The 15291-nt window shown below is 37.1% G+C and overlaps 1 protein-coding gene across 1 annotated transcript; it reads left to right on the top strand.

The window, feature by feature from the left end:
- The first annotated feature begins 995 nt into the window (after positions 1-995).
- sh3bgrl2 (SH3 domain binding glutamate-rich protein like 2) lies at positions 996-15122 on the top strand. Its single transcript, XM_042503814.1, has 4 exons — positions 996-1195; positions 8931-9116; positions 12575-12655; positions 14728-15122. Exons 1-4 carry the CDS (start codon positions 1151-1153, stop codon positions 14740-14742), a joined length of 327 nt encoding a protein of 108 aa, XP_042359748.1. The 5' UTR covers positions 996-1150; the 3' UTR covers positions 14743-15122.
- The last annotated feature ends 169 nt before the right edge of the window (positions 15123-15291 follow it).

Raw genomic sequence — 15291 nt, 5'->3', positions numbered from 1 at the left:
CCGCTCCACCGCCACAGAGGCGCTGTTGTACATGTTGTGATCACAGACTGTATTTTGATATATGAATAGCTATAAGGGACTGTTCATGATTTATCAGAGGTCGGTGGTGGTGCAAAACGGTGGATGCACTTCAGATCATTTCTTAAGCGCTAGGACGGGGGTTATGTGTTAATATTTAGCTTTGGGGATGGACATTCAAGTTAAAATTGTTGTGTTTTTTATTCATTTAAAATAAAGTGGGGTTTAAATGCGTGCAAATCCTAAAAATAACACAATATATTATAGCCAGCAAATATAAAATATAAAATATGGGTATTTATGGTGAAGGGAGGGTCATGCAGTTTCCCCCAATCACTCTATCTATCTATCTATCTATCTATCTATCTATCTATCTATCTATCTATCAATTTTGTTTAAGTGTGCACATAATGTCTGTCACTTCAGCAGTATGTGCTTGGTGTTTGAGATTTAGGTCATGAACCATATGTGCAATTTGTAACATACCATCCATCCCTAAATCCACCTAATCTAATTGTAAATGTATATGTGCTACTAACAGGACAGAAAACAGCCTTCATGCCAGAATCATTTGAACTACATTTCCCTGCTATCACCCGCCAGTGCAATACCTGAAATTTACCAGGAATATTAGTCAAGCTCCCAGATATAACAACAGCAAACCAAGCAGAAAATAAATGATTTTTTTCCCTTAAAAATAAACATTTAATTGAATTTCACATACTTGAGCTTGGTAAAAAAAAATGTGTGGAAAGCCAAATTTGAGTTCTTCATTTAATATACCTCTCAAACTATAATAATAAAGAGTATAAAAATGAAAACAAATATATTTTTAAATAAATGAATGGAGCAATTAGACGGTTTGACCATTCTTTTATTTTGAAAACTGTGACCGGAAGTCCAGTGTCTATACGCGTCTGTAGCATCTGTGCAGAGAGTCGTTGAGCGCCACAGTCAGCAGGAGCGCACGCTGTTTTATTATCATGGCTCAGTTTAAATACTGGAGTTCTTATCACCTTTAAAACACAGCCTGTAGACTAGTCAAAAATCTGTTAATTTTTAGGAATAAACGGGACTAGCTGCCATCAAGCACTTTGCTGGTCGACTGTCTTGACATTAATTTGGGATTAAAATGGTCATCAAGGTTTACATCGCCTCTTCAACCGGCTCTGTCGCGGTGAGTGTTTGCAAATGTGTTTTTATGCGTGTTGACAGTTGCATATAAAGTAAGCAGGCATGTTGCAAATGCACGTGGAGAGCTTTATGCTCCCCGAATAGTGTTTACTGGCATTATGTAACTGGACTGTGAGTGCGACTTCAGACTGTTCTCAAGCAGTGAAAGTAGTCAGCATCAAGGGATAGGTTATTCCTTAACTGAGATGCACGTTTTTAAGTGTCAAGGTAGATACTGGGTCTGTACAATGCACGTGTTAATTCAGCCTGTTGCATTTTTGTTAAATGTATTTCCAAACATATATATTTTTATTTACAGATAGGATTGGCCTCCATTGTGAAGAAGCCTAATTAATAAATTCTTGAAAAACTACTCCACTCTAAAAACAAACTAGTAGGACTTATAGTGTTTCGATCAATATTGTGACTCTAACATTACTTTAACCCTTTGAAACCTGAGCATTTCCTCATGGGAAGAAGGCAATAAGCAACAAAGAAGAAATGACCCAAAATATCTGATTTTTTTTTTAAATAAGAAAAACAAAACAAGGAAAAGACCTGGGCAATGTGCTTAAAATTCTAAAAATTCAGAAACACAACTTTAAATATTTATTTATGATCATTATAATTAGTTTTTTTGTAGTTTTTTTTCTTTTATTCCCTAGACATTTTCCCTTGCTTTTTAAAAATAATTTTCTAAATCTACTTAATTCTTGCAATTTGCGAAACAGTTATTAACAGTTTGCTCATTGCCTTTTTCATCATGTTTTATTTTGAGAAATTGCACCAATTTGCTCATGTTTAAACGTTTCAATACTCGTGAAAGGTGTCTGAAAGCACCACAAGAAAAGTGATGCCACTCCAGGCTTCAGGGGGTTAAAATAAATCATTGATGACTGTTAACAAGTAAAATCATTTACATGTCATAAATATGACTTCAAAAATGACATAGAATCAGTGTCTCTGTCATCGCCGTCGGTAACCAAAAACGTTAGATTTACAAACAGTATTTACAGCAGGTTTTTGCTGCGAGACAGGAGGTGCTGCATTATTCATCACAAAGGCATTTTTGCTGAGACGCCATCAGAGGAGCAGGTAGATTTGGACCTCTGGAACAATTTCACTGTCCTTTGGAGTAACCTTGCTCTTATTTGTGTTGTGAAACGTTACTTTCAACTTGTTTAGCCCCTGAGTGATTCTAGGGTGGGATTCCTACAACTGAGCAGCCAGAACTATTATGCTGAAGGCCTTACTGCAGATTTATGAGACAGATTTAATTAGAAGGACATTCACTGTGGTTGTTGTGTGGTGCAGAAATGATTAATTGACGTTTAAGAGAAAATCCCAGCTTCGCAGATGTGCATTGTTTCACAGTTTTATATATGATTTTATATGACTGAATTGGGTTTTGGACATATTGTCAGACAAAAAAATACATTTGAAGATGTCACTTTGAGCTCTAAAAATTTCCATTTGCCACTATTTCCTGACACTGAATAAACTAACCAATTAATGGGCCAAAGCTGTAGTTTTATTTAAAAAAAAAAAAAAAAAAGCAAAAACTTTTTTTGTCATATTTGCTGAAACTGTCACTATATCCACACAGTATAAGACAGATGATCTGTCAAAAAAATTGTGTTCCTCTGCCTCATCCTTGTGCTTCTAATGGCCTTAAAAGGCATGAATGAAAGTCTTTCATGCAGCTGTATATATTTTATTTTATTTCATTCCATTTATTTTATTTTATTTTATTTTATTTTATTAAGTGTGCTGTTTAGCTTTAAAATAAAAACGTGTGTGACCCGCCCACAATATTACCATATAAGCATCGCAGAATGTTTTCATTTCACAGGTAAGCAGTACGCTATGTTTCCTAAAACTTTTGTTCAGAGAAATAGGCCATACAGAAACAGATTTTTGATTTATATTTGATCAGCTCTGCTCATTTGACTGTTTGACTGCATTTCATTTTCAGTTTTTTCTTTAAATGCATGTATGTCCCTTTGAATCGTTCTATATCGGCTCTCTAAATTTTGAGTTTGTTGTGGGTCTGTGAGCACAGCGCAGGCAGAGCCCTCTGTGGGTTATTTTATTCCTCAGCAGCAGTTTGTAACTTACAGGGTGGAAAATTGATCCGTCAATTCAGTCAGGGCTGATCAGATCAGATCAATTAATGAGAGGAGCAGCTGCTGCACGTCAATGCAAACTTGTAGACCCAAATTTTTAATACTTTTTTTTAAAAAATTTAATGCAGATGGAGCAGCATATATACTATTTCAAAAGTGCTCCTAATGAACGGTCCAGCCTCAAAAATATAAAATCAAAAAAATGTTTTAATCGTGGCAGACTGCCACTAATTAACAAATGTGTGGGAAACCTTGTTATATGTCTCGTGTACTACTGTGTGGATACAATGACAGTTTCAGCAAATATGACAAAATATCTATTTTTTAAAATAGTTAGCAACTGTTTCCTTAATTAAAAAAGAAAAAGTAACTTAATAAAATGAAACCAATGATGGCAGTTATTGTTAGTCATAGCCCTATTTCTGTAGTGCCTCCTGGGAAACAACATTCATATGCCATTTTGAAGGCTGAGCTGATATTGAGAACCAGCAGAAAATCATCAAACAACACTCCTACGTGAGTGTTTCAAGCCTTAGGTAATGGGGGAAATGAGTAATATATTTATTTTATCATGCTTCATCTCTAGAAGAGGGCAGCACAATCTCTGAGCGTTTACAAAGGAGCTATTTTTAACTCTATGACACATACATTCAAAAAACACACACACGCACAAAGCACAGTCGTGCATGCTTGAATAGGTCCACCAATTGGGTCAGTTGAGTGTTGAGCTCATGTGAATGTAATTTACTGTGAATGCTTTTGAATTGAGTTACAAGTGATTGGATAAAAGGGGAAGGTGAGACTGGAACCCTGAGCTGATTTAAAGTGAAATGGGTGTGTGTGAGTGGAGAGACAGACAGAGACGGGGGGAGACAATAATACTGTGAAAGACTAAAACAAACAGGTGCAACACAAGCAGGAAGGACTGAGGGGGAGAGCAATAATCAGAGCACTACAGTGCCCCCGTGAAATGAGCAGCTCACAGCTTAACAACAGCAGATTAGTGGGGCGGAAATCATCAACACAGAATGAATGAAGTGCAAATTAGGTTATCCCCCACTCTCCTCAGTGGATATTTTTCTGGTTCAGTCTCATCAGATTTGTATATTTCCATGCTGTTTTTCTAATTCCTAATGCCACGCTAATTATCATGAATGTAGTTTTTAATAATTACAAATAGTCATCTCTAGCTCTTGCCAAACAATGTACAGTGCAAATTGAAAATAGTTTATATAGGTAATGTTACAGCCTTTTGAAGATCCAACAAATAACAAGTTAATATTTTTTAAAGTTTCCGAGGTATTTTTTTTTTTTGCCGAGGGCAGGTGTATATTATTTAATTTATGTGCCATGTCCTATCCTTCCCCATGTACCTGTCTGTCCAGGAATAAAAATCAGTCTTAAAAAAAAAAAATCAACCATATCATTTTAAAATTTTCAGATTTTTTTTACCCTCAGGATAGCTGTGATTTTTTTCTTTCCCATGTCCTCTTTTCCCTGTGTCCCTCTCTGTTCATGACGAGAGAAATTGTCTTTAAAAATGAAGTTTATGTTTTAAAAAATGCTGTTTTTTTGTTTGCTTGTTGTTTTGACCAGGTTGTAATTTCTTTCTTTTTTTTCCTTTCCCATGTCATTTCTGTCTATGACAAATAGATTAGTCTTTAAAAAACAAAAACAAATCAAAGTTGGAATTTTAACATTTTCTGTTTTTTTGTTGTTTTTTGCTCAGAATAAGTGTCGTTTATTTCTTTGTTTACTGTCCTATATCCTGTCTTTCCACACGTCTCTCTCTTTCCATGACTTTAAAGATTAGTCTTTTTTTCTTTGTTTTTTAAATCAAGTTTTTAAAGATTATCTGAGATATATTTTTTTGGCTTAGGGCAGATGTAATTTGTCTTTTTTTCATCATTCCATGTCTCTCCTTTCTATGTGTCCCTCTCTCCATGACTAAATTAGTTTATCATTTTAAATATTTTCAGATTTTTATTTTTATTTTTTGCTTAAATGTCTTTTTTTCTGTCCCATATCCTCTTCTTCCTGTGACCTTCTCTGTCCATGACTACAAAAAATTGTCTAGAAAAACAAACAAAAAATAGTTATTAATTTTAAAATTTCTGTAATTTTTGTTGTCATTTTTGTTTTGCTCAGGGTAGCTGTAATTTCTTTCTTTTTTTCTATCCCATGTCCTGTCTTTTCCTGTGTCCCTTTCTGTCCGTGACTAACAGATTAACCTCCAGTTAATCCCTACATTTCTGAAAGTGCTCTCCAACAATACATGCATGCACATACACTGTAATGTGTATGTAGGAGAGCAATTTCTGTATGTGTCTTTAATCCTACATGCACACCAAAATCTGAACTCATCTGTCCCCTGACACACACTCTCACTCACCCTCACCAGGGGGGAACCTCTTTCATTATTTAGACTCGCGCTGCCTGCCTTTCAGCTCAGAGGAAGGTCGTATCATTTGTACTATGCTGGAGAGCAGCAACGTGATATACAGTGTAGATGCAGACTCTATACTGAGTTTTAACCTTTGACGAGAACAAACATTTTTTCTCTTTAATGACTGTCAGTGTCCTTGCAATTTGTTTACTTTCTTGTGAGAGTCCAGATAAAGCTGTTTTATGGTCACACAGAGAGAAAGAAAACACAACAGATGATCTTGTTTGAGGGTGTGTCTATAACAGACTGTTCAGAACAATCCTGTACTGTCTTTAAGATAAAACAATAGCTCCATTGTTGCCCATAGCATCACCAAAATAATGGACACACACGACGTGTGCACACAAAAGCACAGAGGGTGGATATCACTAAAACATTTTTTTTATTATTATTATTTTTTTATCTTCTCTGTCAATCCTTGAAAATGTTTCCATAAAATACAAGCCCCTGTTGATATTTTTATCACACTGTCTCGCCCCCAAGTTGTTTTGAATAATCAGCCCCTTTGTCATGTTAATGAATGTTCAAGTGTACAGACTGTATTGACTGAATCTGAATCACCGTGAATGATTGCATGAGAGGATACAAAATGGAGATGAAACAGAACAAAGTAGAAGAGTGCGCTCAGTAAAGTGCAGATCTCTGCTAGGCTACGAAGCGGCCGCCAGGGCTGATAGCGGCCACTTTAGACGCAGCACAATGTGCTTCAGAAGCCTCATAGAAATATGTGCCTCTTCTATCTTTGACGAAGCCATGGCGTGTTTTAAAGAGCAGATTGAGTTTTCCTGCTAACAAGCATTGGATGTGAAATGTAGATACAATATAAATATAAACACGAATGCCTTTAATATCTGAAATACAGCAGTACATCTTGATTGAAATCCATGACATTCATAGCTGGTCTTTTAGCAGTATTAACTTTGTCTCTAGGCTACAACACAACAGAGTATAAAATAGAAACAGTCTTTAAAAAGACATAAAAAGAAACCATTTAACTACGTAGCCTTCTTACTTACTTAGGGTAGAAGTAGAGATATCAAGGAAAAAATTATCAAATCAACAGAATCTGCAAGTCTACAAAGTCAGGCAGGTGAAAGTATCTGCGTCTGAAATGCTCCAGCTGTAGTATGACTCCGTGCAGCAACAGGAAACCATGTCACAACCATGGCAGCCGTATTGCAGGCAGCTACCCCCAGCTGAATTGTTACATTCTTACAGTCAAGATGGCAGCAAAAAAAGGTGATTTATTCATCACGTATTGTGCTTAACTTTAGTGGATAATAAAATATCAGGTATGGAATTAATCTGCAGATGCTCTGGTTCAAAATAAGACTTAATGTTTCCATGGATGTCAATTTTTGTGACATGATAAAGGCCAACATGTGGCCTGCAACAGACCATGTAAGGGCTGGTTAAGGGGAATGAGAGTCAGCACACTGATGATATAAAACAGTCAAGAAAACGGCTTTGTCAAATATTGTGAATCACTGCAACCATGAGAGGTCATTATGAATATGAACACAAAATATTTGGTTGATTGGTCCAGTCGTTGTGAGTTTAGTTGGGGGCAGATTGATACAGAAGGTCACATTCACACACCTACACACAGGCATGAACACAACACATGATCCCCTTCAGAATAACAAATGAACTAAGTGGATATTTCTACAAGTAGAAAGCATTTATAAATAATTACAGAATGTATGCTCGTGACACTGAATGTAAAATCGTTTCACTGATTCAGACAGACTTAGAATAATTGGATTTTTGAAATATTCCAAGCTAGATGTGAATGTAAAAGATAAATGGGGCAAAGACGCCAAATGTTGTAGAAATTTGCCCACATAAGTAAGTTTTCCTTGCATCTAATTGAACAAACTGTGACAATCATTCTAAACATAAAACACTAAAATGTGAACTATGTGGAGCCCCTCAAGTCCCTAAAGGCGATATTATTTTTTTGTGCACACATGATAATCTGTTGGGAGCAAGTTAATTATCTTGTGCACACAAGTTATTATCACACAAGTTGTTATTAGATAATTTACTTGTGGACACAAGATTAAAAAAAACAAACAAAGAAGGAAGGACTCCAGGGTCTCTGCAGGACTGCGTCTCTGTGTCTAAAGTGCTTTTAAGACTTTCCTGACTGTGGGACTTTTCGGTTTCTAAAATTATCCTCGAATTTGTTTTTCTCTCAGCGTTCACAAACACTGTCATGCATTTTCACTTAAACAGAACGTCCCAGAGCACATAAAGGGACGATACCATAGGGAGCTGTTGCAGCCATCCCATAGACCACAAATAGGAAAGTTCATTGCACAGTCTCCAGGATGGGGTTCCCTCTTGAATAGACACTTAATTGTGGGCTTGGGAAGTACACAGAGGACACACAGCTGCAGAAATGGTTGAACTATGTCTGCACAAAAACATCCTAATTCATCACTTATATGGAATAGTATAACAACTATAGTAAACAATGTATTCATTAAGAGAAAATACTTCTTAATTTCAGCCTATAGCCTCTTCTAAGATCTAGTATTGATGTACTATAAGGTCATACTGTACAGGAAAATGATGTCAGTGCTCTGATTTTAAACATAATCTCCTTCACTAATCAATAATCCTTCTTAATGTCCAGTGCAGTTGTGAAGCAGCGGATACATACAGTGCACTTCACATGTGTGTGCTCTGGTTTGATGGGTGTCAGCTTACTGTTTGTTATTGTATTGTGTATTAAACACCCTACTGCTTGGCCAAGAGCAACATAAAGAGACAGAGGGAAAGCCATACACACATGTACAGTGTCCAGTTACACTTACTTTGTGCATTATGTACAAATTCTTTAAAGGAATTGAATGAATCAGTTTTAAAACCAGGCTTTAATTGGTCTTAAAAAGTCTTGAATTAATTTTTCAGAAGTCTTTAAAGTGCTAAGATTTTATGAATCTTTTTTTCGGAAAGTGCATCATTAAATCTCAAATAGCTAACTTAAAATAAAAAATTCAAAGAATACCACTTGGGAACTTAAGAACCCTGCATTTGTTTGCTGTAAAAAAGAAAAAAAAAGTCCATGTCCAACTTCATATTTCTTACCATGAGTCTTTAATGTATCTGTATCTCAACACCTCTCCCAAACCTCTCTTCTATCCATTATTTTGCTCCAGGTAAAAAAACATCAGCAAGCAGTGGTGGGTTTCCTGGAGGCCAATCGAATCAGCTTCCAGGAAGTAGACATCACCATGCTGGAGGAGCAGAGGCTCTGGATGTACCGCAACATCCCCAGAGACAAGCAGCCGGAAAAAGGCAACCCACTGCCTCCGCAGATCTTCAATGAGGATCGCTACTGTGGGGTATGATGAATGTTTGTTTATAATGGGCGACCATTCATTAGGATAGTTTTATGCACTTGGAGACAGCATTTTGGGAACCAATTTTAGTTTGTTTACTTGGAGAAAACAAATCTTATAGGATTAGGACTACATTTTGATGGACTATAAGATACAATCTGTTTAATCAAGGTTCGCAGCCGAGTGTGAAGCAGCTGGGATGAGAATCAGCACCTCCAAATCCGAGACCATGGTTCTCAGCAGGAAAAGGGTGGCGTGCCCCCTCCGGATCGGGGACAAATACCTGCCCCAAGTGGAGGAGTTTAAGTACCTCGGGGTCTTGTTCACAAGTGAGGGAAGGATGGAACGGGAGATCGACAGGCGGATCGGTGCAGCGTCTGCAGTAATGCAGACTCTGCACCGGTCTGTCTTGGTGAAGAGGGATCTGAGCCGAAAGTCAAAACTCTCGATTTACCGGTCGATCTTCGTTCCTACCCTCACCTATGGTCACGAGCTTTGGGTAGTGACCGAAAGAACAAGATCGTGGGTACAAGCGGCCGAAATGAGTTTCCTCCGTAGGGTGGCTGGGCTCTCCCTTAGAGATAGGGTGAGAAGCTCGGTCATCCGGGAGGAGCTCGGAGTAGAGCTGCTGCTCCTCCGCATTGAGAAGAGCCAGATGAGGTGGCTCGGGCATCTAATTAGGATGCCTCCAGGACGCCTCCCTGGTGAGGTGTTCAGGGCACGTCCCACCGGTAGGAGGCCCCGGGGAAGACCCAGGACACGCTGGAGAGACTACGTCTCACAGCTGCTGCCCCCGCGACCCGACCCCGGATAAGCGGAAGAAAATGGATGGATGGATGGCTGTTTAATCAACTCATCAAAACACTAATCTAAAGAAACACTGGTGCCTTTAAAGCAGAGTCCTGTATCATGTTGGTAACCTGCAAAAAGGAAAATTTATTCATATACGAAATTTCATTCCCAAAGGCAATCATAAGTGTTTTAGAGATAAGCCAAGTCAAAGTTCACTGTAGGCCAGTCAAAAAGCGTGCCCCAAAGGGCTTTAGAAATAGTCATTTTAATTCAGCTTCAGTTTGATTTTTAAAGTCCAATATGAGGAATCATAACTTGCCTCAGAGGGCTTTACAACACACAGCATCCCTCTGTCCCTGGACCCTTACAGAGGGTTGTGTAACAGGTGAAAAATATGTTTATATAAATTCATTGGTATGATCACAGTTGAAAAATGTACTAAAATGCAGACAGGCAGCAGGCGGGAACAAAAATAATCATAGTGGTGCAAGCTGGCAGCATGGACACTCAGCAGCTTGTGACTGATCCGACAGCATCTTTATGTCACTTTGCATTACATCAACAACAGGTGGGAGCTGACTAAGCAAGTGCTTTGCACATCTGAATGGGACACGCAAAACAAAGGCATAACGGTGTGTTTAATCATGGGTCGCGTTAAAGGACTTGTATTAATGGGTTGGGGAAGGTCTGGATTTGACTTGATAATTAAGTTCAGTGTCACCACTACGTACATACACATTACACACTGAGTGTATGTCACCAAGTGCTTTAGGGGGCACCAAAACAGCTAATGATCATAAATGACAACTATTATTTATTTTAATTATTTAAGATGAAAAACCACTACAGTAGGCACCGTGGGACTGTTATAGAACTATGATACATGTAACTGTTAGAAGATATAAAACAAAGTATGTAACAGGGTCATTAAGCAAAATTTAAAAAAAAAAAAAAAAAGATTTTCAGATAATTTTGTCTTTTTCTGCACATGCAATGCAGCTCTCTCTCTCTCTCTCTCTCATTGATCACAATGTCAGCTGGGTGCAGGTTTGCAAAAAAATGACCCGTGTAGGACTCTGCTTTTAAATGACAGTGGAATGGTCATTAGAGCACATAACATTACATTTTTTAAAAAATGTTTGGAAATCTCAACAAAGTTTTTACAAATTGAGATCCAAACACACTCCAAAATATCTGTTTCAGCTTCTACAACCCACAAGCAATTATTGTCTTACATGATGAGCAAGGTAAGATAATCGCCCTAAATCACATACGATAAATTAAGTTTATGCTGCTTAATTTAAACGAGTCATCCAAAATAGTTTAACACTGCACACGTCACATTCACATTTATCATAACAAGAGATATCTGAACAATTAATACAGGATTAGACTTTATTTTAAAGGTGTAAACCATTATATTGAGTTTTATACACATGGAGAATTGTTAATGCTCAAGCTGTTTATGTCAATAGTTCATATCAATGTAAATCAGTACGAGCTACTGGTGAGTGAGTTTGATCAGTTAGTGCTTGCCAGTTCATGTCCTCCACTGAGTTTGCATGCCAGTCTGTAATCCTGTCGTAATCCAGTTTCATGGATGGGGCGGATTATCTGCTCTGCCTGCCGTCACTCTCACTGGCCAAGGTAATCCAACATTACTCTGCAATGTCACGGTCATTGAATTACATCAACCTTTTGAAACCTGGTTCAGCATCAGTTTTCTTGTGCTGCCTTCAGACGCCTTTCACAAGCATTTAAACCTTTAAAATGTGAGCAAATTGATTTGAGATCTTTCAAAAACATGGGCTATCACCAATTTGGCATGAAATTGCAAAAAAAAGAAAAAAAAAAGTAAAAGGTGGCAAGAGTAAAGAGTAAAAATTATCTTAAGAAAGAGACCATGAGAGAGAGAATCATTTGAAAAATATGAAATAACTTGGAAGATATATGAAGAAAAACTATATTTATAATTTTATATTTTAAATAACATTACAAAAAATACATGTCTGTTATTGTTCATATTAATTATTTTTTACTTTATTTCAGCACTTTTTTCAGGTCGTTACTTTTTGTTCTTCTTAATCTTTATTTTTTATTTTATGATGCTAATTGCAGGTAATTTTCTTGCAATCTCTTGTTAATTTTGGGCAATTCCTTGTTAGTGTGCTTATTGCCTTCTAGATAGGGAGGTGACTTTATTTGTACGCGTAGGTAGATTTGTTTTGCAGCATAGCAGAGAGAGTGTCCATGTTAGTTTACAACATTAAATGAGAAACACTGACAGAGGACACATGCATAACAGACAGGGCAAACACCGGGTACTCACAAGCTTACAAGATACAGGTAACAGGACTCAAGAAAAGCCACTAAAGCAAAACTGTAAAATCAAATATAGCCCAAAAATCAGACAAATTGTCCTATAAATAAATATAAATTTTTTTTTTAAATTGTGTGCAACCCATGCAAGACTTTATTGAAATGAATGATAGCAGTTGGAAATTGTTAAATGGTCCTTGTTCTTTCCATGTTCTGAAAAACATCAAGCCAGTTTGCTCAGGTTTGAGAGGGCTCAAAAGGAGAAACGGAGGGACTATTTAGCAGGGATGTTTACAACCATCTTTCAGAGAGATTATGTAACATCCTCATTTTTTTTGTCTCCCCCTCAGGACTATGAAGACTTTTTCCAGTCGAAGGAGGATAACACTGTGTTTGCATTCCTTGGGCTCAGTTCCCAACCTTCAGTGAAAGTAAGAGAAATTATAAAAGCATTTGAAGACACACTAACACATGGCTGCTGCCTCTGTGGTATAAATCATACAGCCAACAAGGTTTGCTGTCAGTCTTGACTCCCTCAAACACTAAACATTGTCTCTTCAGAGTGCTGGATCAGCAGCTCCACTTTCTGCAAGCCGCCTCTGAAATGTGTCATTTATAACCTCTTGGTATTTCATGCACATCGTATTTTTTTTAGAAGAAAGTCAACATCCCATACATCTACCTTCAGTCGCCTCCCCTCAATCTGTTTTAAAAATATCAAGATTTAACTCCCAAAGATCCTCTTAGATTTTAGATAATCTCAGTTCCCACATCAACCAGTGCACAGGGTTAATCTCAGTGCTTAGATGACGAGGAAAACAAATTCAAAATACAGTAGCTCTCATCTTCATATTCGACTTGGACTATGTTGGTGCTTTCGAAAGAACACAAAATTACACGGACCATTCGATGATCCACTTAGTCAGCATCACAGGAGCTTATTTTCATTCATCACTGAGGAACATTTATTTGATTTCCCTGCAGTCACATCCCTTTTCTGTCTCTCTTCTGGAGGTTTATTGGATAACTAAATTAAAAGAGATCTGATCACATATAAATCAGAAGGATATTGTAGATACATTTAGTGCAGACGTGTTTCGTGTGTAGCAGAGATGTCTGGCTATATAGTGGGGATAAATAATGTGATGGAAACAGATATTTGAAATTGCTCATTATTATTTGGAAAAAGAAAATGACCTGTTTGTGTGCTATGTTTCTTCAAATCGATTTATATTATTGTAGATGGCCACAAGATAAAAATGCCTATTCTTTTTGTAACTTTAGACTTAAGCCCTTTTGACACAGACATCGTACAGTACCCTTCATTACACCTCCGTTTACTTTTTTCTTCATCTTTTATTTTATTGAAAACCTCGGAAAACACATTGAGGGTGAACCTTCATTTTCAGTGATGCTGAGGTACATACAACAAACAGTTATCAAAACAGAAAAATACAAGGCTTTTACAAAATATAAAAAATAAAAATAAGCAAACAAATCTAAAACAATGACAGTCACAATCAATGAAATCACAAATTAAGCCTTGGAATTCTTTGTGTTATCAATGATGACAGCTTAAAATTTTGCTGAAGCATACTTTTTTTTACACAGAACCAAACAACAGAGAACTAATCATGCCATCCCAGTGTGTGATTTTAGACAACATGCCGGCATCCCAGAATCAAAAGAGGTGTGACAGGTGTTTCTGTGTAACACAACATTGTCGGCCTCTAGTGTGAAATATAGTATACACGTCCGGCAGCAACTCCATCTTTGTTTCAGCTCCTTCAGGGGACACGCCCCCAGCATCTCAGGGCAGGGAATTTAGCTCATTTTAACAATTTTGCAACCTTTTTTTATATACTTGCAGTTTTTTCTTAAAATCATTCAAATTTGGCCGGGTGATTAATCACACATTTTTCTCTGGTGTGAAAAACTCTTAACACAAATGTGTTTTTGCTTTACTTAGACTTTGAAGAGATGTAATGGAAATAAAAAGAGCATGGAAATAAATGTGGCATTAGGAAATAAATGTCCCCTAAAATAAATAAAAGTAGTCTTTCTAAAAAGGTCAAGCTTTTTTTTTTTTTTATTTAATCATTAGAATATATTTGCTCATTTTTTTCTCGGATTTATTTTAATGAAATAGACTTAATTTTCTTTAAAAATAAAATAAAGATAAAAAGAGATATAAAAAGTACAGAATGAAATATACATTTTTAATAATTACATGCCATTATTAAAGCTGTCTGATGTTTTGAAAGCATAACAACTGCATAAATAATTGGTTAGAAATACATTTGTCCAATCTAATGTGACTTCTTGTATGGACCATGCCCTCTTGTGGTTTTCTATTGAAATGCAGATACAAAGACAATTTTTTATAGTTCAGCAGATACAGATAATGACATCCATGACCACCTCTACCAGCATATGTGGTAAATGTAACAGATAAATAAATTATAATTATATCATCTCTATGCCCCCTGTCCCCTTTCTCCAGGATTCTGAGTCATAGCCTGGATCAAACTGCTGATATGTGACATCCAGGGACCCTTAAGATATGAGGACAAAAACTGCATCATTTTCCCACATTCCTCCTGCTACAACGCCAGCACGCTGCCAAACATCAGATCCCGTGGATTTCACCCTGTATGATCGTTCTCAACACTTAAAACAGCATGCCACCATCACTTAACAAGTGTCTGATTCTCAAGAGACTTAATCACAGAAGAAGACTTTATGATGGATGCATTTGTGTTTCCTTTTCCTGTTTAACACACACTGTGACAGCAAACGCTGTCAGTAGCATAAATTCTGTGCAAACTAGATGTAGTAGCTTTTGCATCAGTAGACCAGTAGCTTAATTCTACAGTGCAGTGGATGGGGAAAATTACTGATCAGGTGCAGCAGTGCAGCACAAGTCACCTGAATACACACTGGTTTTGTGTGTGTATGCCTTAGTGTGTGTGTGTGTGTGTGTGTGTGTGTGTGTGTGTGTGTGTGTTTTTCTGTCTCAGTCAGCAGCTGATAATGAAGGCTGCATTAAGTGAAGCACTTAATTCAA

This window comes from Plectropomus leopardus, chromosome 16, assembly GCF_008729295.1.
Source record: "Plectropomus leopardus isolate mb chromosome 16, YSFRI_Pleo_2.0, whole genome shotgun sequence".
NCBI lineage: Eukaryota > Metazoa > Chordata > Actinopteri > Perciformes > Serranidae > Plectropomus > Plectropomus leopardus.
The sequence above is the reverse complement of the archived record's forward strand: the minus strand, read 5'-3'. Positions and strand labels throughout refer to the sequence as shown.

What these genes read in the sequence shown, in the direction of transcription:
- sh3bgrl2 (XM_042503814.1), top strand. Translation starts at nt 1,151, where the DNA reads ATGGTCATCAAGGTTTACATCGCCTCTTCAACCGGCTCTGTCGCG. An exon ending in CTTCAACCGGCTCTGTCGCG is followed by an intron (nt 1,196 to 8,930) that starts GTGAGTGTTTGC and finishes ATTTTGCTCCAG; the next exon opens with GTAAAAAAACATCAGCAAGC. An exon ending in ATGAGGATCGCTACTGTGGG is followed by an intron (nt 9,117 to 12,574) that starts GTATGATGAATG and finishes TCTCCCCCTCAG; the next exon opens with GACTATGAAGACTTTTTCCA.